This window comes from Heterodontus francisci, chromosome 1, assembly GCF_036365525.1.
Source record: "Heterodontus francisci isolate sHetFra1 chromosome 1, sHetFra1.hap1, whole genome shotgun sequence".
NCBI lineage: Eukaryota > Metazoa > Chordata > Chondrichthyes > Heterodontiformes > Heterodontidae > Heterodontus > Heterodontus francisci.
The window spans coordinates 283,539,605-283,564,851 of NC_090371.1; the positions used below are offsets into that span (position 1 = coordinate 283,539,605).

The 25,247-nt window shown below is 43.8% G+C and overlaps 1 protein-coding gene across 4 annotated transcripts in view; it reads right to left on the bottom strand.

Annotated features, from left to right (window-relative positions):
- The window catches only part of LOC137377254 (probetacellulin-like), a 106,337-nt gene that overhangs the window by 1,323 nt on the left and 79,767 nt on the right, over positions 1-25,247 (bottom strand). For all 4 annotated transcript variants that reach the window (XM_068046807.1, XM_068046800.1, XM_068046815.1 and 1 more), the window contains 3 exons: positions 12,622-12,739; positions 10,452-10,598; positions 5,169-5,298 (listed from right to left, as the gene is read on the bottom strand). In XM_068046807.1, the coding sequence (XP_067902908.1) occupies positions 5,169-5,298; positions 10,452-10,598; positions 12,622-12,739 (395 nt within the window). The remainder of the gene's footprint in view (positions 1-5,168; positions 5,299-10,451; positions 10,599-12,621; positions 12,740-25,247) is intronic.

Sequence of the window (25,247 nt, forward strand, 5' to 3'; positions counted from 1 at the left end):
CCGCCCTCTTCTTATCTCAGAGGCACCACATCGAGTTACAGAATTCACAGCACAGAAACAGGCCATTCGGTCCAACTGGTCCGTGCTGGTGTTTATGCTCCACATAAGCCTCTTCATCTCACCCTATCAGCACATCCTTCTATTCCTTTCTCCCTCATGTATTTATCTAGCTTCCCCTTAAATGCATCTATGCTTTTCACCTCAACTAATCCCTGTGGTAGTGAGTTTCACATTCTCACCCCTCTCTTAGTGTCAGCCATGCCTCAGTTGGTAACAGTCTTGCTTGAGTCACAAGTGTTCAAGTCCCACTCCAGAACTTCAGCACAAAAGTCACGGCTGACCCTCCAGTGCTGAACTGAAGGAGTGCTGCCATTGTTGCAGTTGCCATATTTCAGATGAAATGTTAAACTGAGGTCCCGTTTTCCCCCCTCAGGTGGATGTAAAAGATCCCATAGCCACTATTTCAAAGGAGTAGGAAAGTTCTCCCCAGTGTCCTGGCCAATATTTATACCTCAATAAAATTTATTCAAACAGATTATCTGGTCATTACCACATTGCTGTTTGTGGGATCTCGCTGTGTATAAATTGGCTGTCACTTTCCCTACATTACAACAGTAACTCTACTTCAAAAGTACTTCATTGGCTGGAAAGCACTTTGGGACATCATGAGGTCATGAAAAACACTATATAATCTCAAGTTTTCCTTTTTTTTTTACCTGGGTAAAGAACACAGAGGCAGTGTATATGATCCCTGCCACTGTTCTAGGCGCAATCTGCAAATTCAGTACAGATTTGGGATCAGCCCCAGAACTTTCTATGATCTGGATAACTCAGTACTACCAAAGTAGGTGTTCTTACCCAATAAGCTTTCCGGATCTCTAGTTTCCTTAGCCGTCTTTATAATTATCGCAAGGCAAAATAATTAGACTATGACATAGTTCCCTGAAAGTGGCAACACAGGTAGACAGGGTGGTGAAGAAGGCGTACGGCATGCTTACCTTCATCAGCCGAGGCATTGAGTACAAGAGTTGGGACGTCATGTTACAGTTGTACATAACGTTGGTTAGGCCGCATTTGGAGTACTGTGTGCAGTTGGTCGCCGCACTACAGGAAAGATGTGATTAAGCTAGAGAGGGTGCAGAAAAGATTCACAAGGATGTTGCCTGGTTTGGAGGGCTTGAGATATAAAGAGAGATTGGATAGGCTGGTTCTGTTTTCCCTGAGAGGGGACATGATCGAGGTTTTTTTTTTATTTGTTCATGGGATGTGGGCGTCACTGGCTAGGCCAGCAGTTATTACCCATCCCTAATCGCTCTTGAACTGAGTGGTTATTTCAGAGGCCATTTTAAGAGTCAACCACATTGCTGTGGATCTGGAGTCACATGTAGGCCAGACCAGGTAAGGACGGCAGATTTCCTTCCCTAAAGAACATTAGTGAACCAGATGGGTTTTTACAACAATCGACAATGAATTCATGGTCACACTAGACTAGCTTCTTAACTCCAGATTTATTAATTGAATTCAAATTTCACCATCTGCCGTGGTGGGATTTGAACCCATGTCCCCAGAGCATTAGCCTGGGCCTCTGGGCTACCAGTCCAGTGACATTACCACTACGCCACTGCCTCCCCTATAAAATTATGAGAGGCATAGATAGGGTAGATAGCCAGAGTCTGTTTCCCATGGTAGGGGTGACTAAAACTAGAGGGCATAGATTTAAGGTGAGAGGGAGGAGGTTTAAAGGGGATCAAAAGGGTAAATTTTTCACACAAAGAATATTGGTATCTGGAATGAGCTGCCTGAGGTGGTGGTGGAGGCAGGGACAGTAGTGACATTTAAGAGGCATCTGGACACGTACTTGAATGAGCAAGGCATAGAGGGATATGGAATTAATGCAGGCAGGTGGGATTATTATAGATAGGCATTATGGTCAGCATGGACGCGGTGGGCCGAAGGGCCTGTTTCTATGCTGTACAACTCTATGACATCTTTCTACCCATCAAAGTGCTTCAGTAGGGTGGGACTTGAAATAGAAGAGAAAGGGAGAGTGGGATTAATCGGATAGATCTTTCAAAGGGCCAGCAGACATGATGGGCCAAATGGTCTCCTTCTGTGCTATATTATTCCAGGAATGTTTCATACCAAAAACAAAATTCACCTTTTAAAAACCATGAGTGCAGTAAAGTACAAAAAAAATCTTTATCAGTGTTCTAATATTGCAACTTATATAATAAACCATTTAATGTTACCATCTGAAACCCTGCTCAATGCCAGGACAAGACCTTAGACTTCGATGGTTAATGCAATGGTGCTGCTGCTGGAGTTGGCATGCACAAAAGACTTCCATCTATCGAGAGGCTTTCATGAACTCAGGACACCCCAAAGCACTTTCCAGCCAAAAAAAATACTTCTGAAGTGTAGTCACTGTTGTAATGTAGGAAATGTGGCAACTGATTTGAAAAAGCAAGCTCCCACAAACAGCAATGTGATAATGACCAGAGAATCTGTGTTATTTGAGTTAAAAATATCGGCCAGGATAACTCACCTGCTCTTCTTCAAAATAGTGGCAGGACCTGAGAGGGCTGACGGGGCCTCGGTTTTATGTCTCACCTGAAACACAATACCTCCAGCGGGTGAAAGGATTAGAAGGATACACTCATAGGTTGAGATAAAGTAGGGAAGAGGCTCGTGTGCAGCATTAACTATTAATCATTGGGGCGAATTAAAGGCCGGCTACCCGACCCGAACCTGACGGGACCCGACAATAAGTGGTTAGCACCGCAGCCTCACAGCTCCAGCGACCCGGGTTCGATTCTGGGTACTGCCTGTGCGGAGTTTGCAAGTTCTCCCTGTGTCTGTGTGGGTTTCCTCCGGGTGCTCCGGTTTCCTCCCACAGCCAAAGTCTTGCAGGTTGATAGGTAAATTGGCCATTATAAATTTCCCCTAGTGTAGGTAGGTGGTAGGGGAATTGTGGGGATGTGAGAGGGTAATGGGACTAATGTAGGATTAGTATAAATGGGTGGTTGATGGTCGGCACAGACACGGTGGGCCGAAGGGCCTGTTTCAGTGCTGTATCTCTAAATAAATAAATAAATGTGTGTCGGGTTTGGGTTGAGTCGGGTTACACTTCCGGATCCGGCATTCGGGCTGGGGGCTGGGTCGGACATGCTCTATCACAGGTAAGTGGCTCCAATGTTGATTTATTTTTTGGACTAGAAAGGCGGTTTTGTTAGTTATTTTAAGTTTGTGCAGGTAAGGAACAAAGTGAAAAGCGAAAGGTAAATTAACGGATGGTCGGATCAGGTCGGGCACGGGAAAAAAATGGAAGGACTCGGGCCGAGTCAGGTGTTTTTTTTTTTTGCAGGCCTTTAGGGCAAATGACCCGTTTGTCTAATTCTGTTATTCTATGTAAAACATTTTATTACATAAAAATGAATAATTATCACTCCCATTGAATGACATGTGATTGGTCTGCACAACTATCCCTCTTTCCCCCTCCGTCATCTCTAAAAGCTCTACATGCCTTGGTTTCAGATTCCTTGAAGTAATTAATGGGGCTGAAGGTTGATAAATCCCCAGGACCTGATATTCTGCATCCCAGGGTGTTGAAAGAGGTAGCTATGGGGATAGTGGATACATTGGTGATCATCTTCCAAAATTCTGTAGATTCTGGAACGGCTCCTGCAGATTGGAAGGTAGCAAATGTCACCCCACTATTTAAGAAAGGAGGGAGAGAGAAAACGGGGAACTACAGACTTGTTAGCCTTACATCAGTAGTAGGGAAAATGCTAGAATCTATTCTAAAGGATGTGATAAATGGACGGTTGGATGATAATGATCTGACATCATGTTTGATGAACCTGTTGACGTTTTTTGAGGATGTTGCTAACAGAATTGATAAAGGGGAGTCGGTGGACATGGTTTACTTGCATTTTCAGAAGGATTTTGATAAAGTCCCCCACAGGAGGTTGGTTAGCAAAATTAAAGCACAAGGGATAGGAGGTAATAAACTGGCATGGATTAAGGATTGGTTAACAGGCAGAAAACAGAGTAGGAATAAACTGGTCATTCTTGCGTTGGCAGGCTGTGACTAGTGGGGTACTGCGAGGATCAGTACTTGGGCCCCAGCTGTTCACAATACATATCAATGATTTGGATGCAGGGACCAAATGTAATATTTCCAAGTTCGGAGATGACACAAAACTAGGTGTGAATGTGTGTTGTGAGGAAGATGCAAAGTGGCTTCAAGGGAATTTGGACAGGAATAGGGAATGGGCAAGAACGTGACAGATGAAATATAATGTGGAAAAATGTGAGATTATCCACTTTGGTAGGAGGAACAAATGTGCAGAGTATTTCTTAAATGGTAAGAGATTAGAAAGCGTAGATGTACAAAGGGACCTGGGTGTCCAGAAGGCTAATGGTTTGTTAGCTGTTATTGCAAGAGGATTTGAATACAGGAGTAGTGAAGTCTTGCCTCAATTGTATAGAACCTTGGTTAGACCGCACCTGTTGTACTGTGTGCAGTTTTGGTCCCCTTACCTTGGGAAGGATATTATTGCCATGGAGGGAGTGCAACAAAGGTTCACCAGACTTGTTCCCGGGATGCTGGGACTGTCCTATGAAGAGAGATTGGGGAAACTGGGCCTGTATTCTCTAACGTTTCGAAGAATAAGAGGTGATCTCATTGAAACCTACAAAATACTTAAAGGGATAGACAGGGTAGATGCAGCTAAGATGTTTCCCCTAGTTGGGAAGTCTAGAACCAGGGGACACAATTTCAAAATAAGGGGGAAGCCACATAGGACAGAGATGAGGAGAAATTTCTTTACTCAGAGGGTTGTGAATCTTTGGAATTCTCTACCCCAGAGGACTGTGGAAGCTCAGTCATTGAGTATGTTTAAAGCAGAGATTGACAGATTTCTCAATACCAATGACAAAATGATATGGGGATAATGTGGGAAAAAGGCAAGGAAGTGAACGATCAGACATGATCGTACTGAATGGCGGAGCAGGCTTGATGGGCTGAATGGCCTACTCCTGCTCCTATGTTCCTATTTGTACCTTGTATCTTGTTCTGCAGTAAAACTGACCCCTGAAACACCCACTTCACAACGTCAGAGCCAGAAATGGACCAACTCCTTTAGCCAATGTACTGGGGTACTCACTCAGGCTAGAGTGGTCATTGCTGTGTCTTCATCTTCACCTCGCAAGACTTTGCCCTCCAGTGGCTTCGAGCTCAGAGCTTCAACCTCTTCACCCTGCTTCCTTCTTGCTTTGTGCTTACTGCGAAAGTGACTGGAAAAAAATTTGGAAGAAAGGGACGATGTTACAAAAATATTTCTCGCCAATACCTATCAGGTCTCATGTGTCAAGTTCTGCTTTAATCATAGAGCTTATATTTCTACAGAAACATTTGGAGAGAAAGCAATTAGGAGGCAAATGGTATGTTAGCCTATATTGCAAGGGCGTTGGAGTATAAGAGTAAGACAGTCTCGCTGCAAGTGTACAAGGCTTTGGTGATACCACACTTGGAGTACTGAGAAAGGATATACATGTCTTAGAAGAGATGCAACAAAGGTTTGCTAAGTTAATTCCTAGGGTGAGAGGGCCGTCCTATGAGGAGAGATTGAATAGAATGGGCCTAATTCTCTTAAGGTTAGAAGAATGAAATGTGATTTAATTGAAATGTATAACATTTTTAGAGGGCTTGACAGGGTACTTACTGAGAGGCTTTTTCCCTGGCTGGAGGGTCTAGAACTAAGAGTCATAGTTTCAGGATAAGGGCTTGGCTATTTAGGACTGAGATGAGGAGACATTTCTTCATTCAGAAGGTTGTCAATCTTTGGAATTCTCGACCCCAGAGGGCTGCGGATGTTCAGTCGATGAGTATATTAAAGATCGAGATTCTTAAAACTTCTGCTCACTTAATCTTGGGATATAGGGACAGGGTGGAGAAATGGAGTTGATGTAGTTTCAGCCATGATCCTTAGTAAATGGTGCAGCAGGTCTACTCCTGCTCCTATTTCTTATGTTTAACACTTCCTGTATTGTACCATGAAGATTCATTATATATGATAACTTCAGGTACCACAGAAGAGTGTAGTACAGGAGGAGGCTATTCAGCCCATTGGGTGAAGAGTGTAGTACAGGAGGAGGCTATTCACCCCATTGAGTGAACAGTGTAGTACAGGAGGAGGCTATTCAGCCCATTGGGTGAAGAGTGTAGTACAGGAGGAGGCTATTCAGCCCATTGGGTGAAGAGTGTAGTACAGGAGGAGGCTATTCAGCCCATTGGGAGAAGAGTGTAGTACAGGAGGAGGCTATTCAGCCATTGGGTGAAGAGTGTAGTACAGGAGGAGGCCATTCAGCCATTGGGTGAAGAGTCTACTACAGGAGGAGGCTATTCAGCCATTGGGTGAAGAGTATGGTACAGGACGAGGCTAGTCAGCCCATTGAGTGAAGAGTATGGTACAGGACGAGGCTAGTCAGCCCATTGAGTGAAGAGTATGGTACAGGACGAGGCTAGTCAGCCCATTGAGTGAAGAGTATGGTACAGGACGAGGCTAGTCAGCCCATTGGATGAAGAGTGTAGTACAGGAGGATCATATTCAGCCCATTGAGTGAAGAGTACAGTACAGGAGGAGGCCATTCAGCCCATTGAGTGAAGAGTCTAGTACAGGAGGAGGCTATTCAGCCAATTGGATGAAGAGTGTAGTACAGGAGGAGGCTATTCAGCCCATTGAGTGAAGAGAGTAGTACAGGAGGAGGCTGTTCAGCCGATTGGGTGAAGAGTGTAGTACAGGAGGAGGCTATTCAGCCCATTGAGTGAAGAGTGTAGTACAGGAGGAGGCTATTCAGCCAATTGGATGAAGAGTGTAGTACAGGAGGAGGCTATTCAGCCAATTGGGTGAAGAGTGTAGTACAGGAGGAGGCTATTCAGCCCATTGAGTGAAGAGTGTAGTACAGGAGGAGGCTATTCAGCCCATTGAGTGAAGAGTGTAGTACAGGAGGAGGCTATTCAGCCGATTGGGTGAAGAGTGTAGTACAGGAGGAGGCTGTTCAGCCGATTGGGTGAAGAGTGTAGTACAGGAGGAGGCTATTCAGCCCATTGAATGAAGAGTGTAGTACAGGAGGAGGCTATTCAGCCCATTGGGTGAAGAGTATAGTACAGAGGAGGCCATTCAGCCCATTGAGTCTCCGCCAATTCTAAGAGCAATCCAGTTAATCTCACTCCACTGCTCTTTTCCTCGAACACTGATTCATTTCCCTTTTGAAGGCTATTATTGAATCTACATCTACGAGCCCATCAGAAAGTGAATTCCAAATCCTAACCACTCAGTGCATAAAAAGCTTTTCTTCACATCGCCTCTGGTTCTTTTACCAATCACCTTAAATCTGTGCACGCTGACAATCAGACCATTGGAAACAGTTTCTCTTTACTCTATCCAAACCCTTTGTGATTTAAAAAAAACTCTATCAAATCTCTTAGTCTTCTCTGCTCTGAGAACAATCCCAGCTTCTCCAGTCTATCCACATAACTGTAATCCCTCATCACTGGAACCATTCTAATCAATCTCTTCTGCGGGATGAGGTCTGGGCTTGGGGCCTTAAAGTTTCTGATCAAATTTCCAGTAAGATTCACTCAGCCGTTCATCCCTCCAAGGTGGATGAAAAGTGTACCACACATCAGGATGAGGAAAGCAGAGATGATGGGACTCGCTATCTATTGCTGCATCTACCGGTTCCTCAGTAATGGAAACCAGGATCATTGGCACTTACCTGTGTAGTTGGGACAGCTTTACCAGTAATTACCCTCATAACAGATGGTTTCTCAAACAAGTTACACCCAGCATCAGAGACTAACACCTGCACTACACTAGGCACAAAACACTCTGGGCAATTCCAAAGCACTTTCTAAATGATGACTCAATAACCAGTTTGGCACAGGGCTTAACCGCCAACTTACTCAACAGCCTCTACAGAAGCAGTTTCTAAACCAGATTATTTACTAAAAACTCTGGAGGAGTTAGCTCTTTGAAAGACCTATCCCATCAGTCCCACTCCCCAGCTCTTTCCCCACAGTCCTGTAACTGTTCCCTGTGAATGATTGAAATGAATTTCTAATTAGGGTATTTTGCATGCAGTGTCCCCTCACTCTTGGATTTTGCAATAACATCCTCGTAATATAGGATCTTGATGTCATAAAATATATTTTACTATCTGTCCCCATAAAACAAATGGATTCAGGGTTCAAAATATCAAACATCCATTACTTGTTTCCTTTGCATTAAGTTTATTAAAGCTGCAGGGTTTTAAAAATCATCATGAAATAACTAAGCGTCTCTATTAATGAACATGACTGACTCTATAACCATGGAAAGGAAAATTATTGAACATTTCCAGATAGCCTGAATTCGATTAAAACATTTCGAACACGCTGCCTGAAAGGGCGGTGGAAGCAGATTCAATAGTAACTTTCAAAAGGAATTAGATAAATACTTGAAGGGAAAAAATCTGAAGGATGATGGGGAGAGAGCAGGAGGCAGTCGAACTAGATTGATGCCTGGGACGAGGGGGCTGTTCTATGATGAGCAGTTGAGTAAACGGAGCCTCTCTCCTCCGGAGTTTAGATGAATGAGAAGTGATCTCATTGAAATATATCAGATACTGAGGGGGTTTGACAGGGTAGAGGCTTAGAGTTTGTTTCCCCTGAGCTGGGGAGTCTAGAACTAGGGGTCACAGACTCCGGATAAGAGGTCGGCCACTTAGGACCGAGATGAGGAGAAATTTATTCACTCAGAGGGTTGTGAATCTTTGGAATTCTCTGGACCCGAGAGCTGTGGATGCTCAGTTCGATAGATTTTTTTAAGACTGAAAGGGTATCAAGGATTATGGGATTGGGTGGGGAAGCTGGGTTAATGTAGATGATCAGCCATGATCTTATTGAATGGCAGAACAGGTCCGAGCAGCCGTATGGCTATGGCCCAATCCTGCTATTTCTTATGTTCTTATGATTGTTCTTTCAAGGAGACATGTCGGCATAACGGGTCAAATTGGCTCTTTCTGTGCTGTATTATTCATGATTCACAAGTTGTTTTTATACATTAGCTAGTAGGAGTGGTGATCTGCCCAAGTACAGGTCCTCCGCTCATTTCTCCACGCCTCACGGTCCTGCACTTTCCTCTTAAGTTGCTCATTAACAGCCTCCCATTTTTTAACTTCCATGAGAAATGACAATATGATTAGGGGAAAAAGTAAATGAGGTGGTTTCCTGTTGCCTGTGTGCTTTAAAGGAAACACAAATCCTGTTCCCGAAAGGTCCTCCACCTGTAAGCAGCTGTTGTCCCTCGAGCTTCTAGCTCTTTTGCCATCACCATCAAAAATTCGCCGGGTTCTGCCATTGGCCATGCCTCATAGCCCTGAGCATAAGACCCTTACCTGGCCTGGGGCAACTCACAAAAGGGCAAGAACGAACACCCCCTGAAGTCTCAAACGACCCTGCTACCCTATACATTAGCTACTACTCTGTAATTCCTCAGGTTATGAAGGTGCTTCTATTTTTATTGAGGATGTGTTAGAATTGTGGAGATGGATTCATTGAAGAACTGAAGTAATTCCATAGATGTTCGACTTTGCTTTTTAAAAGAGGTCACCAGAAGGACACTTGAGGTCTTATTTAAAAACAACCTCTACAGGAAGTCACATGTCTTAAGCTCAATAAACAGAAACCTTGGTGACTTGGGAGAGATGTTAATTTATGAGGGTCAGTAGGTTCTGACTTGCCATTTGGTTTCACTTCTGAGATATTGTTTTGGTTCAGTTGGGGTGTGGACTGTATTTGAAATCACTTGGAGATCAACCTGCCAAGAGGGAAACACCCAGCTTGCCTCCTTTCTCTTGTCGCTGTGAAATGCTGTGATTGTCAGGAGGAACTCCTGGAAAGCTTGCCCGATTAATTCTCGACGCCACCTGAAAAGAACTGCTCCAGAAAAGATCCTAGTGACCGGTCTACATGTACTCGGATGCCAGAACATATCTCATCCATTTTCTTCAAGAATTAACAAGTATTTGGCCACAGTATTCTCTTCTTTTTTTTTGTAAAAGAGCTCTGCAGAGAAAATCTCTACTTTTCAGTTAACTGATGTGTGTGTGTGTGAGGGGCAAAGGTAAAAAGGGAACTTTCATATTTGAGTCTTTGTGTTAATGCTGTGCTTCATTGCTGGCTATGTCTTGTTTCATAATAAACTGATAATTTTGTTGTTTATTAAAGAAATCTGGTTGGTGTATTTTATTTGGAGATAAAGAATAGAGTCTATGATTGACCATAATCAGTAACTAGGTAAACATTTAAATATATGTTGTGACCTGTGGAACTAGAATAAACAGTGCACTCCTCCCACCTCGGTCGTAACATTCAAGATGCAACAAAAAATGGACGAATACTTAACTGTACACAAATACATATGATTATTATCACAATGACGAGCATCACCATCGTCAGAACCAGGCTAATGATAATGTATTGGTCCCGCTTTCCGATTAGAAAGAACATGTCCACCAATTCACACCGGGAACCAGTGTAACCAAATTTACACCTGTTAAAAAACAAAAGCAAATGAGCAAAGCAATATCCAGTCAGTTATTAAATATTTTAATGCCTTTGAGGTCAATAGCAAGAGACTGTGTCAGAAAGAAACCTTTCCAATCTGGGAATTTCAATACAACATCCACAGGTACAGAAAATGCTGTAAATACGCCGGCCAGGTCCTGATGCCTGACTTGCTAAGTATCTCGGGCATTTTCTACTTAAACTTCAGATTTCCAGCAACTACAGGATTTTGTCTTTTGTACCCAGGAGGATAGCTTTGGTTATAATTTCTCAATTGGTGGAAGTTGGTTAACAGTGCTAAATAATACAGTCGGGTTAAATAATCCCACTCCACGCACTCTTTCCCCATAACCCTGCAATTCTTTTCCTTTTTATCTTCAGCTGCTTCATCCATGACCTTCTCTCCATCATAAAGACAGCAGTGGGGATGTTCGCTGATGATTGCACAGTGTTCCGTACCATTCCCAATTCCTCAACTAATGAAGCAGTCTATGCCTGCATGCAGCAAGACCTGGACAACATCCAGGCTTGGGCTGATAAGTGGTAAGTAACATTTGTGCCACACAAGTGCCAGGTAATGACCGTCTCCAACAAGAAACAATCTAACCATCTCCCCTTGATGTTCAACAGCATTAGCTGAATCCCCCACTATTAACAGTTTGGGGGTCACCACTGAACAGAAACTTAACTGGACCAGTCACAAATGCTGTGGCTACAAGAGAAAATCAGAGGCTGGGAATTCTGCAGCGAGTAACTCATCTCCTGACTCCCCAAAGCCTGTCCACCATCTACAAGGCACAAGTCAGGAGTGTGATGGAATACTCTCCACTTGCCTGGATGGGTGCAGTTCCGACAACACTCAAGAAGCTCAACACCATCCAGGACAAAGCAGCCCACTTGATTGGCACCCCATCCACAAATATTCACTCCCTCCACCACCGACGCACAGTGACAGCAGTGTGTACCATCTACAAGATGCACTGTAGCAACTCACCAAGGCTCCTTCAACAACACCTTCCAAACCCGCAACCTCTACCACCTAGAAGGACAACTACAGCAGATGCATGGGAACATCACCACATGCAAGTTTCCCTCCAAGTCACACACCATCCAGACTTGGAATTATATCACCTTCCTTCATCATCACTGTGTTCAAATCCTGGAAGTCCCTCCCCAGTAGCATTGTGGGTGTACCTACACCGCATGGTTTGCAGCAGTTCAAGAAGCCAGCTCACCACCAGCTTCTCAAGGGCAATTAGGCATGGGCAATAAATGCTGGTCTGGCCAGCAACGCCCACATCCCATCAGTGAATTTAAAAAAAGTGTGATCAAACCACAGGATGATCTTTCCATCTTGGAATGGAAGAACCTTGGACTCATTTAAGGAATAGGGGATTCTGTGATAGGAGAAATGCAGATTCTACCTGATTAACCAGGATCGGTTAGCTGGTCTTCCTCACTTCTCCCTAATAATCTTTCTGAAATTTATTTGTTAACAATAGCTCTCACCTCTAAATCAGAAGGCTGTGGATCAAGTCCCACTCCAGATACTTGAACACAAAATCCAGGTTGCCGCTCCCGGTACCAGTACTGAAGGAGTGCTGCACTGTCGAACGTGCCATTTTTCAGATGAGACATTAATCTAAGGCCCCCACCTGCTCTCTCAGGTGAATGTAAAAGGACCCATGGCACTACTTTAAAGAATAGCAGGGGAGCTCTCAACAGTATAGTGTCCAATATTAATCCCTCAAAACACAGATTATTATTACATTGCTGTTTGTGGGAGCTTGCTCTGTGCAAATTGGTTGCCATGTTTCCTACATTACATCAGTGACCACACTTCAAACGGTACTTCATTGGCTGCAAAGCGCTTTGGGACGTCATAAAGTTGTGCAAGGAGCTAGATAAATGCAAGTTACATGAGATTGCAGTAAACAGGTAGAAGCTGAACCAGTCATTAAAGCAAGAGTGGGAAAGGATTGAACATATTTCGAACAGTAACCACTTACACACATGAAGGCTGATTCTCAGATTGTAAAATACGACATTGTCCTCCGACACAGTAGTCCCTAAACCTCTCTGGACACTCAGTGAAGTGATTTGGCTGGGAAATTTCTGTAAGATTATCTGAGCAGAAAAAAAAACACATATGGATTAATTTTTCAAGATTAGATCAAGTGTACACAGTGCTCATTATGCTACATATGAGGGACTCACTAGCCATAAAGCAGCTTGAGAAAATCAGGTGTCTAGGGGGTGTTATAACCCTAAAATTACTGTGATAAATCCAGCTTGAAATAAAGATGGATTTTCATTAACTGATTGTAGATTTAGAATAAATGATTAAACAAATAAACAATACAATAAGTCACAACTTATGAAATAAGAAAGTAGATCACCTCTGGCAATGCTCACAATAAATGAGAATATTTGTTGTTTTATATCAATATGCGTGCTTACGCTATAAAGACTTGCATTAATATAGCACCTTTAACAAGCCCAGGATGTCTCAAAGTGCTTCACAGCCAATTAAGTACTTTCTGAAGTGCAGTCGCTGTTGTAATGTGAGAAAATGTGGCAGCCATTGGTGCACAGCAAGCTTCCACAAACATTACTTTAACATCACGAACATCAAATTATCTGGTCATTATTTAACTCCTTTGTGCAAATTGACTGCCGCATTTCCTACATTACATCTGTGACTACACTTCAAAAGTACTTCATTGGCTGTCAAGCACTTTGGGATGTCCTGAATCTGAGAAAGGCGTTATAGAAATGAAAGTCTTTCCTTCTACTTCACAATGATAATCACTGGTTTACTTGTGGTGTCATTTAGCAAACTCAACACAGTTCTGGCAATCTCACACGAGATGAGCGATTAGTGCCATGGAGAGGAAACAGCAAAGATTAACTGGAAGTAAACCAGGAGTGAAAGGTTACTCTCATGAAGAAAGGCTCGAAAAATTGAGGCTTCTCATTGGAACTGAAAAGGTTAAAGGGAAGATCTAACTGAGCTTTACAAATTCTGAAAGAAATGGAGGATGTAAACATAGAAAGATCATTTCCACCATTTGATAACAAAGGGACACAGACTCAGGATTAATACTGGATGAATGAAAGGAGCATCAAGGGAAGTTTTTTTTCTCTAAACGGAAAGTTTTTAAGAACAGGGAATGTTTAACCACAGGTGGTTACTGAGGCAGGAACTATTCAGTTTAAGGTAAGTATTTGAAAAGAAGTAAAAGGATACAGAGGAAAGAGACAATGAATTATTATAAAGGATAGGTCCGCCAGTACAGGAACGATGGGCTGGTTGATTTCCTTCTCTACTGCAATTTCGATGATGCTGTGCAGCTGCATTTGGGCTGGAAACACACAGTATTCACAGTACAGACAGTATACACAGGCCATCCAATCCAGATGGTCCATGGCAGTGTTTATGTTCCACACAAGCCTTCTCCCACCCCTCTTCATCTCACCCTTCTATTCCTTTCTCCTTTGTGTATTTATCTTCTTCTTCTTTGGCCTCCTTGTCTCGAGAGACAATGGGTAAGCGCCTGGAGGTGGTCAGTGGTTTGTGAAGCAGCACCTGGAGTGGCTATAAAGGCCAATTCTAGAGTGACAGACTCTTCCACAGACACTGCAGATAAAATTGGTTGTCGGGGCTGTTACACAGTCGGCTCTCCCCTTGCGCTGGTCTTTTTTCCTGCCAACTGCTAAGTCTCTTCGACTCGTCACTCTTCAGCCCCGCCTTTACGACTGTCCGCCAGCTCTGGCGATCACTGGCAACTGACTCCCACGACTTCATGTCGCGTTTGCAGACGTCTTTAAAGCGGAGACATGGACGGCTGGTGGGTCTGATACCAGTGACGAGCTCGCTGTACATTGCGTCCTTGGGGATCCTGCCATCTTCCACGCAGCTCACATGGCCAAGCCAACTCATGCGCCGCTGGCTCAGTAGGGTGTATATGCTGGGGATGTTGGCCGCCTCGAGGACTTCTGCATTGGAGATACGGTCCTGCCACCTGATGCCAAGGATTCTCCGGAGGCAGCAAAGATGGAATGAGTTGAGACGTCGTTCTTGGCTGGCATACGTTGTCCAGGCTTCGCTGCCGTAGAGCAAGGTACTGAGGACACAGGCTTGATACATTCGGACTTTTGTGTTCCGTGTCAGTGCGCCATTTTCCAACACCCTCTTGGCCAGTCTGGACATAGCAGCAGACGCCTTTCCCATGCGCTTGTTGATTCTTCTTCGAGAGACAGGTTACTGGTGATAGTTGAGCCTAGGTAGGTGAACTCTTGAACCACTTCCAGAGCATGGTCCCCGATATTGATGGATGGAGCATTTCTGATGTCCTGTCCCATGATGTTCGTTTTCTTGAGGCTGATGATTAGGCCAAATTCGTTGCAGGCAGCCGCAAACCTGTCGATGAGTCTCTGCAGACACTCTTCTGTGTGGGATGTTAATGCAGCATCGTCAGCCAAGAGGAGTTCCCTGATGAGGACTTTCCGTACTTTGGACTTCGCTCTAAGACGGGCAAGGTTGAACGACCTGCCATCTGATCTTGTGTGGAGGAAAATTCCTTCTTCTGAAGACTTGGACGCATGTGAGAGCAGCAGTGAGAAGATGATCCCAAACAGTGTAGGTGCGAGAACACAGCCCTGTTTCACGCCACTCAGGATAGGAAAGGGGTCTGATGAGGCATCGCTATGCTGAATTGTGCCTTTCATATTGTCATGGAATGAGGTGATGATACTTAGTAGCTTTGGTGGACATCCGATCTTTGCTAGTAGTGTGAAGAGACTATGTCCGCTGACGAGGTCAAAGGCTTTGGTGAGATCTATGAAAGCAACGTAGAGGGGCATCTGTTGTTCGTGGCATTTCTCCTATAGCTGGCGAAGGGGAAACAGCATGTCAATGGTGGATCTCTCTCCTCGAAAGCCGCACTGTGCCTCAGGGTAGACATGCTCAGCCAGCTTCTGGAGTCTGTTTAAAACAACTCGAGCCAAGACTTTCCCCACTATGCTGAGCAGGGAGATTCCACAGTAGTTGTTGCAGTCACCACGGTCACCCTTGTTCTTATAGAGGGTGATGACATGTCCTGTGGTACTGCTCCCTCATCCCAGCACAGGCAAAGCAGTTCATGGAGTGCTGAGCGGTCCATTTGCTTGTGTTGGTCAGTGATCATGTCCCCTGATTTAGAGTTGAGGAGGGCGATGTTCTTGATGATTGGCCCAAAAGCTCTCATGTGTTTATATAGCTTTCCTTAAATGTATCCATACAATTTACCTTAACCACTCCCTGTGGTGGCATAGAAACAGAAAATAGGAGCAGGAGTAGGCCATTCGGCCTTTCGAGCCTGCTCTGCCATTCATTATAATCATGGCTGATCAACCAACTCAGTAACCTGTTTGCGCTTTTCCCCCATACCCTTTGATCCCTTTAAACCCAAGAGCTATATCTAACTCCTTCTTGAAAACATACGATGTTTTGGCCTCAACTGCTTTCTGTGGTCGTGAATTCCACAAGTTCACCACTCTCTGGGCGAAGAAAGTTCTCCTCATCTCAGTCCTGAATGGTTTACCCCACATCCTTAGACTATGACCCCTGGTTCTGGACTCCCCCACCATCGGGAACATCCTTCCTGCATCTACCCTGTCAAGTCCTGTTAGAATTATATAGCGAGTTCCACATTCTCCCCACACTCTGGGTAAAGAGGTTTCTCCTGAATTCCCTATTGAATTTATTAGTGACTATCTTATAGTTATGAGCTATAATCTAGTTCACAATAAAATGCTTAAAGTTTTCTTATTTTTTGCTCATTAGTATTTTTAATCTAGGTTATATAATTTTATTAGAGAATTAATTGGAAATTTCAGTTAGAGAAAAAATATTGGCTAAAACTCTAATTTTAATTGATTCCTTTTTATAAAAAACTGCTAGGTATTTCTCAGCGTTCAAAGTTAGAATTCTGATCTGTTGCCCTTTTATGAATATGAATTTTGAGCCAAGGACTAGCAGCCAGAGTCTAAAAATTAGAGCCAGGCCTTTCAGGAGTGAAATTAGGAATCACTTCTTCACACAAAGGATGGTAGAAGTTTGGAACTCTCTTCTGCAAGTAGCAATTGATACAAGATCAATTATTAATTTTAAATCGGAGATTGAAAGATTTTATTAGCCAAGAGGGGAAAAGGCAGGTATATGGGAGTTAGCCACGATCTCAATGAATGATGAACACACTCGAGCGGCTGAATGGCCTCCTCCTGTCCCTCTGTTCCAAACTGTTTGGGATAGAAATGCAATACTGTACCAATGTGCCTCCTGGCTCGCCATGGTCATGTGACGTCTACCATGAGGCACTACGGCTGCAGGCAGCCATTACAGTCAGTTTCATTAAAGACAGAGTACACACCAGACTGGTCTCCTGTGAGCTCGTAACGTGGTGTCAGAGTGGAGCTGAGACTGAGTGAAAAAGCACAGCTATGGAACAAAGGCCACAGGAATGGTCACAACTGCTAAAAGCCACAGGAAGTCACAGAAAAGGAACAAAGAAACAGCTGAAAGCATAGGGTAAGACGATGGCTGCAAATTTTCCTCCTGCGCTGGTCGAAATGAAAGGCGATATGAAACAGAATTGGCAGTTTTTCCACTGGCAATGGCAAAATTACAAAATTGCGACAGATTTAATTAACAAACCAGAGCAGCTGCAAGTAGCTACACTTTTATCACTGTTGGGGAGAGACTGTTACAAAGCGTATTCCACCCTAAATCTCTCTGAAGAACAAAAAAAACTGGACAGCAGAAATTTTGAAAGCCTTGAAGGCACGCTTTGAACCCCAAGTGAACAAAAACTATAAAGGTATGTGTTCAATATTAGGGCCCAAGGTAAAGAAGAGTCCATTGATCAATATGTGACTGCATTAACACAACTTGCAGAATCCTGTCAATTTGCGCAACTAAAAGATGATCTAATTAAAGACAAGATTGTATTAGGCATTAGAGATCCCGCAGTGAATGCACATCTATTGAGAGAGGGGAAACTGGCTCTCAGGAAAGTGATCGACATGTGCAGAAGCTCTGAGGTTCTAAATCAGCAGCCAGACCATATTCATAGCAGAACAGACCAGACCTTGCATTATGCTGATAGACATTCCAGCCCGAAAGGGCAGAAAGATCACAGACAAAGGGCAGGATGCAAATACTGCAGAGGAAATCAGGCACAGGAAAAGAAGGCATGTCCTAGAATGGGGAAAGCACTGTTCTCACTGCAAGAATCTGAATCATTTTGCATGCATGCGCTTGGTTAGAAGGAAGCACAACAAGCAGGTACAGATGGCCACTGGAGAGACATCTGCTGAAGATTCTGACGAATCACTATACAACATACAACAGGTTGATTCAGTCAGGTCGATAGGTGTTAAATGGTTTGTGACTGTTGGAATGATGATTGCAGAAGGAGAACATCAAGTCAACATCAAGTGTCAGATAGACACCGGTGCATCATGCAACATCATGACCTTCATAGACCTGTGCGAAGTGGCTCAATATGGTGATCCAAAAATGAAGCCCTCAAGAGTAAGGTTGAGGCTATATGATGGCACCACTCTAGTGCCAAGAGGACAAGTTACCCCGAGAGCCCATTGCAATGACAAGAACGAAGATCTGGAGTTCCAAATCATTGACGGCAAGCAAAGCCACTCATCTCAGCCAAAGCAAGTCTAAAGCTTGGACTGGTAACCCTCAACGTGCAAAAAGAGAAAACCCAGGAGATGGCCTCCAGGAGCGGGCGCTGGAATGAGAATGCCTTTGCCAGTCACAAGGTGACGTGCGTCATACAATCAGCGAGGAAGAGGAAGATCGGCAGTCGTCTGCTCAGGCGCTCGGGCAGATCTGGCAGTCGTCTGCTCAGGCACTCGGGAAGATCCGGCAGTCGTCTGCTCAGGCACTCGGGAAGATCCGGCAGTCGTCTGCTCAGGCACTCGGGAAGATCCGGCAGTCGTCTGCTCAGGCACTCGGGAAGATCCGGCAGTCGTCTGCTCAGGCACTCGGGAAGATCCGGCAGTCGTCTGCTCAGGCACTCGGGAAGATCCGGCAGTCGTCTGCTCAGGCGTCCGAAGTGGAGCCGGTGAGGAAGGAGCGCTCAGATTCCACAAAATCCAGCTGAAACGGCATAAAGCAAATTTCATTTTGACAAAACTGCCAAACCATTGCCAGAATTGAGCATTGGAGAGCCAGTCAGGATACAAACCTTCAACGTGCTCAATAAGAGTGAGCCCAAGTGGCAACTTGGGACCTGCATACAGCAATTGTCACCTCGATCATATGCGGTGGCAGTGAAGGGCCAGAGATACCGTCACAACCGCAGACACACACGCACAACTGGAAAAGCAGGAGGCCAATCCCTAAGATTAGAGCTCACCAACTGCACAGACAAAAGAACAGCCATCAGCTCCAGAGGTCCACAGCACCCCAACAACGGAAGTGGAACAACAACGTCATGCAGACCCCCACCTGCCAAAAATGAGGCATATTAATTTTGTCATATGAGCATTGATTTTAAACTGTTGCTGGAGCAAGGAAATGGCTTGTTAAACAGATCAGCCGTGGCTAGAAAAACCATTTACATACTAACAGACAGTGCTTGTGGAGACAAAGGACCATTCCCTGACACACTTAACCCTCAATGGACTTTGATCACCAGACATTGAAGGTGAGGTAGCTCATATTCCAGGATGACTGCTAGGATGGCCAAATCCACAAACAGACGTGATCAAACCAGCTAGTCACATGACTAAGCTGCTGGGCAACCTGAGTTTTTTTGAATTGTACAGACAGTTTTGGGGGAGAGACGGTTTGCTCCTGGACTGTAAAGACCTCTCCTGTCTGTTCCCATCTCTTTCTCACGGGACTCGAAATCCACTGAAAACATGAACCACAAGGGAGAAAAGTCTCCTACATCGAATAAGATTTAAGAAGAATACTGAGCCCCAACAAAAAGCATGACCTACCTACAATCAACAACTCTACAGCGAGCTTGAAGAACAGTAACCAGAACCACCTTCAGATATTGCCTCAAGCCTTTCCACTTTATTTCCTCTGCTCTTTTCTGTCTCTATCTGCACGTGTGTATCGCGTATGCATGCTAGCGTGGGCACATCGCGTATCCATAGGCGTTAACTGAGTTAGAGCTTAAGCTTAGTAAAGTTCAACCTTCCTTCTCTAAACATAAGAAAACCTGTTTGTGCTGGTTTCTTTGCCTTACAATTGGAAAGCAGTGAACAAGTATTCAGTAAGAGGGAGCTAAAAAAAGGTGTGTTTAAAAATTTTAATGGCTATGTGTGCAATGCATGTGCAGAGACTGACAAGAATAACAAACTACTAATGCATAAGAACAATTGTGTGCAAAGTGGGTAACTTGGGCAACTCAGTGTCAATGATAATGCATGCAAATTTTTTTTGTGGTTTTGTTTGTATGAAAAGGGGAATGTTTGGGATAAAAATGCAATACTGCACCAATGTGCCTCCCGGCTTGCTGTAGTCATGTGACCTTTACCATAAGGCACTCTGACTGCAGGCAGCCATTATAGTCAGTTTCATTAAAGACTCAGTATACACCAGACTGGTGTCCTGTGAGCTCGTAACACAGACCTTGAGAACATTATAACCACAATGCCAAAAAATTGACGGCCAGAACTGTATAAAAATAGTGCAAATGCTGGAATTATGATTAAGTATGGATGAGTAGAAATTAATGCAGGATTTACCGCTTTTTGCATGAAATGTAGACTTGACAAATGCTCATAAAACTCATACCCATGAGCTTTTTGATATCTACCATGGACTGACTAATCTCCACTAGGTTTACTCACTTTTACCCAGGTTGTTCATTTCTCCCACAATCTAATGAAGCAGATACAACCTCGTATCGCTCCCTCAAATGTGCAAAGTAATGCAATTTTTCTCAAAATTTCAATGAAAGGAATTGATAAAAGACACACATGGCCTGTGTTTTGTAACTGGCTTTAAAATTGCTGAAGGACACTTTCCATAAAATTGACACTCTATTGTAAATTCTTGTTAGTCACATATTTGGCTTGTTTATAAATTGACAATAGGAGGGGTTCCATTCACACTGCTGACTAGTTTCTTTTACCAGCTAGTTTCCACCACACCCACAATAATTTCTTAATGTCACCGCATTTTATTAGCATTGCATCATACATCAAAAGGTTTTTGAATTTTTTTTGTTTCCTCCATGCTCCAGTAATAGCACATCAAACAAACAAACGTTAGCCTTCAAACAAACCCAGAGCAAATCTCACAGTACTCTACAAGTTTCAAAAGAACAAACCCAGCTACATTGCTTGGTGCTATGCCCAGAACATTTAAAAACTGAACACAACCTTGCTGAATTTTCTTGCAGTCGGTAAATGGAAGTATATTCTTCCAGCTAGAGGCAAACCTGGGTCACTTCAGGCCGTACTATTTTCTTCACTGATAGTAGGATTCAGAGGCAGGACAGGCTGATTTAATAGGAACATACTTGATTTAGGCAAAAGGTTAGGCTCCACCACTCAATCTTATGTTTGATTCTTGCTGCTATTGTCAACGGCATTACCATCGCTGAATTCCCATCAACATCCTGGAGATACCATGGACAAGAAACTGAACTGGACCAACCATATAAATACTGTGGCTACAAGATCAGGTTAGAGGCTGGGAATTCTGTCATGAGTAACTCATCTTCTGACTTCCCAAAGCCTGTGCCACAAGGCACAGGTCAGGAGTGTGATGGAATACTCTCCATTTGCCTGGATGGGTGCAGCTCCAACAACACTCAAGAAGTTCAACACCATCCAGGACAAAGCAGCCCACTTGATGGGCACCCCATCCACCACCCTCAACATTAACTTCCTCCACCACTGGTGCACAGCAACAGCAGTTTGTACCATCTACAAGATGCACTTCAGCAACTTGCCAAATCTCCATCCACAGCAACATCCAAACACATGACCTCTACCACTTAGAAGGACAAGGGCAGCAGAAACATGGAAACACCATCACCTGCAAGTTCCCCTCCAAGTCAAATTTCTTTGAAGTGGTAACATGTGCTGTGGATAAAGGGGAACCAGTGGATGTATTGTACTTAGATTTCCAGAAGGCATTTGATAAGGTGCCACATCAAAGGTTATTGCGGAAAATAAAAGTTCATGATGTAGGGGTAACATATTGGCATGGATAGAAGATTGGTTAGCTAACAGGAAACAGAGAGTTGGAAAAAATGGGTCATTTTCTGGTTGGCAAGATGTAACGAGTGGTGTGCCACAGGGATCTGTGCTGGGGCCTCAACTTTTTACAATTTATATAAATGACTTGGATGAAGGGATCAAAGGTATGGTTGCTAAACTTGCTGATGACACAAAGATAGGTAGGAAAGTAAGTTGTGAAGAGGACATAAGGAGGCTACAAGGGGATATAGATAGGTTAAATGAGTGGCCAAAGATCTGACAAATGCAGTATAATGTCAGAAACTTTGAAATTGCCCATTTTGGCAGGAGGAATAAAAAAGAAGCATATTATCTAAAGGGTGAGAGATTGCAGAGCTGAGATGCAGAGAGATCTGGGTGTCCTAGTGCATGAATCACAAAAGGTTAATATGCAGGTACATCACGTACTTAGGAAAGCTAATAGAATGTTTATTGCGAGGGGAATTGAAAACAAAAGTAGGCAGTTATGCTTCAGTCATACAGGGCATTGGTGAGACCACATCTGGAGTACTGTGTACAATGTTGGTCTCCTTATTTAAGGAAGGATGTAAATGAGTTGGAAGCAGTTCGGAGAAGGTTTACTAGACTAATACCTGGAATGGGTGGGTTATCTTATGAGGAAAGGTTGGACAGGCTAGGCTTGTATCTGCTGAGTTTAGAAGAATAAGAGGCGACTTGTTTGAAACAGAAGAGATCCTGAGGGGTCTTGACAGGGTGGATGTGGAAAGGATGTTTCCTCTTGTGGGAGAAACTAGAACTAAAGGTCACTGCTTAAAAATAAGGGATCGCCCATTTAAGACAGAGATGAGGAGAATTTTTCTCTCTGAGGGTTGTCCGTCTTTGGAATTCTCTTCCTCAAAAGGCAGTGGAAGCAGAGTCTTTGAATATTTTAAAGGCAGATGTAGATAGATTCTTGATAAGTAAGGGGTTGAAAGGTTTTCGGGGGTAGGCGGGAATCTGGAGGCGAGGTTACAATCAGATCAGCCATGATCTTATTCGATGGCAGAGCAGGCTCGAGGGGCCGAGTGGCCTACTCCTGCTCCTAATTCGTATGTTCGTATGCAAGTCACAAACCATCCTGACTTGGAACTATATCGCCGTTCCTTCACTGTCGCTGGGTCAAAATCCTGGAACTCCTTCCTAACAGCACTGTGGAGTACCTACACCTCACGGACTGCAGTGGTTCAAGACAATGGCTCACCACCACCTTGTCAAGGTCAGTTAGGCACAATTAGGCATGAGCTTAAATGCTGACCTTTCCAGCAAAGCCCACATCCTATGACTAAATTTTTAAAAAACTGTTCCGAAGAAGGGTCACTGACCCGAAACGTTAACTCTGCTTCTCTTTCCACAGATGCTGCCAGACCTGCTGAGTGATTCCAGCATTTCTTGTTTTTATTTCAGATTTCCAGTATCCACACTATTTTGCTTTTATTAAAAAAAAAGATGTTGGGCTTATCCTCCTCTCCACAATAGCAGGGAATCAAATTCACAGTGACGCAGTGGTTAGCACCGCAGCCTCACAGCTAAGCGACCCAGGTTCAATTCTGGGTACTGCCTGTGCGGAGTTTGCAAGTTCTCCCTGTGTCTGCGTGGGTTTTCGCCGGGTGCTCCGGATTCCTCCCACAGCCAAAGATTTGCAGGTGATAGGTAAATTGGCCATTGTAAATTGCCCGTCGTATAGGTAGGTGGTAGGGGAATATAGGGACAGGTGGGGATGTGGTAGGAATATAGGATTAGTATAAATGGGTGGTTGATGGTCAGCACAGACTCGGTGGGCTGAAGGGCCTGTTTCAGTGCTGTAACTCTAAATATTAAAAAAAAATATAACTTTCTTCCATAATATTCTCCCAGGTGTCCCAGGGCCAAGATTTATCCCTCAATCAACATCACTAAAACAGATTATCTGGTTATTATCTCATTGCTGTTTGTGGGAGCTTGCTGTATGCAAATTGGCTGCCGTGTTTCCTACATTACAATAGTGACTACACAGAAATGAAAGGTCACTCCTTTCTTTCTATAATTCAGCAATAATGGAGTTCGGTAATCAAATGGCCTGGAGTTTGATTGTTTTCCAGGTTTTTTTTGGGGGGGGGCAGTGAAGGAGGTACAAGGATAAGGATAGTGGGATGGAATGGAAAGGGACAGCAATTACTTCACCAAGTGATTCGCAGACTCAATGATACACTCACTCAGCTTCTGTTAGTCTCCCTCTCCTGAAGGAAATGATGAAACTGGAGTACTATTTCAGAGGCAGTCCAGTAACTTACCCAAGTGCTTATTCATCACACATATACTCCAACTAAGTGTGTGCAGGCTACTAACCGTGAATGGCTATATAGCCAAGTCTAATATTGTCCTAACCCAATGTCTATGTCCAGCATCCATCAGAGGTCATTCATCAGCGATCCAGAACCTTGGTTGATTTCCCCAACCCCCCCCCCACCCCACCCCTCTCTAGTCTAGGTATAGATAGGTTAACCTTAGTGCTTCTATTATCAGTGTTTCCTACATTACAACAGTGACTACACTTCAAAAATACTTCATTGGCTGTAAAGCACTTTGGGACATCCTGAGATTGTGAAAGGCGCTATATAAATGCAAGTTTTCTCTCCCTCTCTCATTACTACCAAGATGAAACATATTAATGGAGTGGAGACCATGAATTACATTTGAGGCATCACCAGTGTGATCATACAAACATGACTTGTACTCTGTTTGGGCTTGGTGTTGCTGAATGCTGCTCCGGATATTGAGTCTACTAAAACCCTTAAATATTTTTCAATTTCACCCTAATCTCTTTTGACACCTGTTGAGAAGCACTTGCTTTGAACAATTTAATTTTCCACGTTTCTCGCTTCACGTTTGTCCACATTAAAATTCAACCAAATTCATTGCAGGAAATAAATCAAACAATTATTACATGGACAAAGGCAAACAGAAACTGAAGAGTTGCTTAAACAGTGGTAATGGAAGCACTAAGGTTAACCTATCTATACCTAGACTAGAGAGGGATGGGGGAGGGGGGGGGTAAATCAACCAAGGTTCTGGATCGCTGATGAATGACCTCTGATGGATGCTGGACATAGACATTGGGTTAGGACAATATTAGACTTGGCTATATAGCCATTCACGGTTAGTAGCCTGCACACACTTAGTTGGAGTATATGTGTGATGAATAAGCACTTGGGTAAGTTACTGGACTGCCTCTGAAATAGTACTCCAGTTTCATCATTTCCTTCAGGAGAGGGAGACTAACAGAAGCTGAGTGAGTGTATCATTGAGTCTGCGAATCACTTGAAGTAATTGCTGTCCCTTTCCATTGTGCAAATCCACTGCTGTGTTTCTTACATTACAACATTGACTA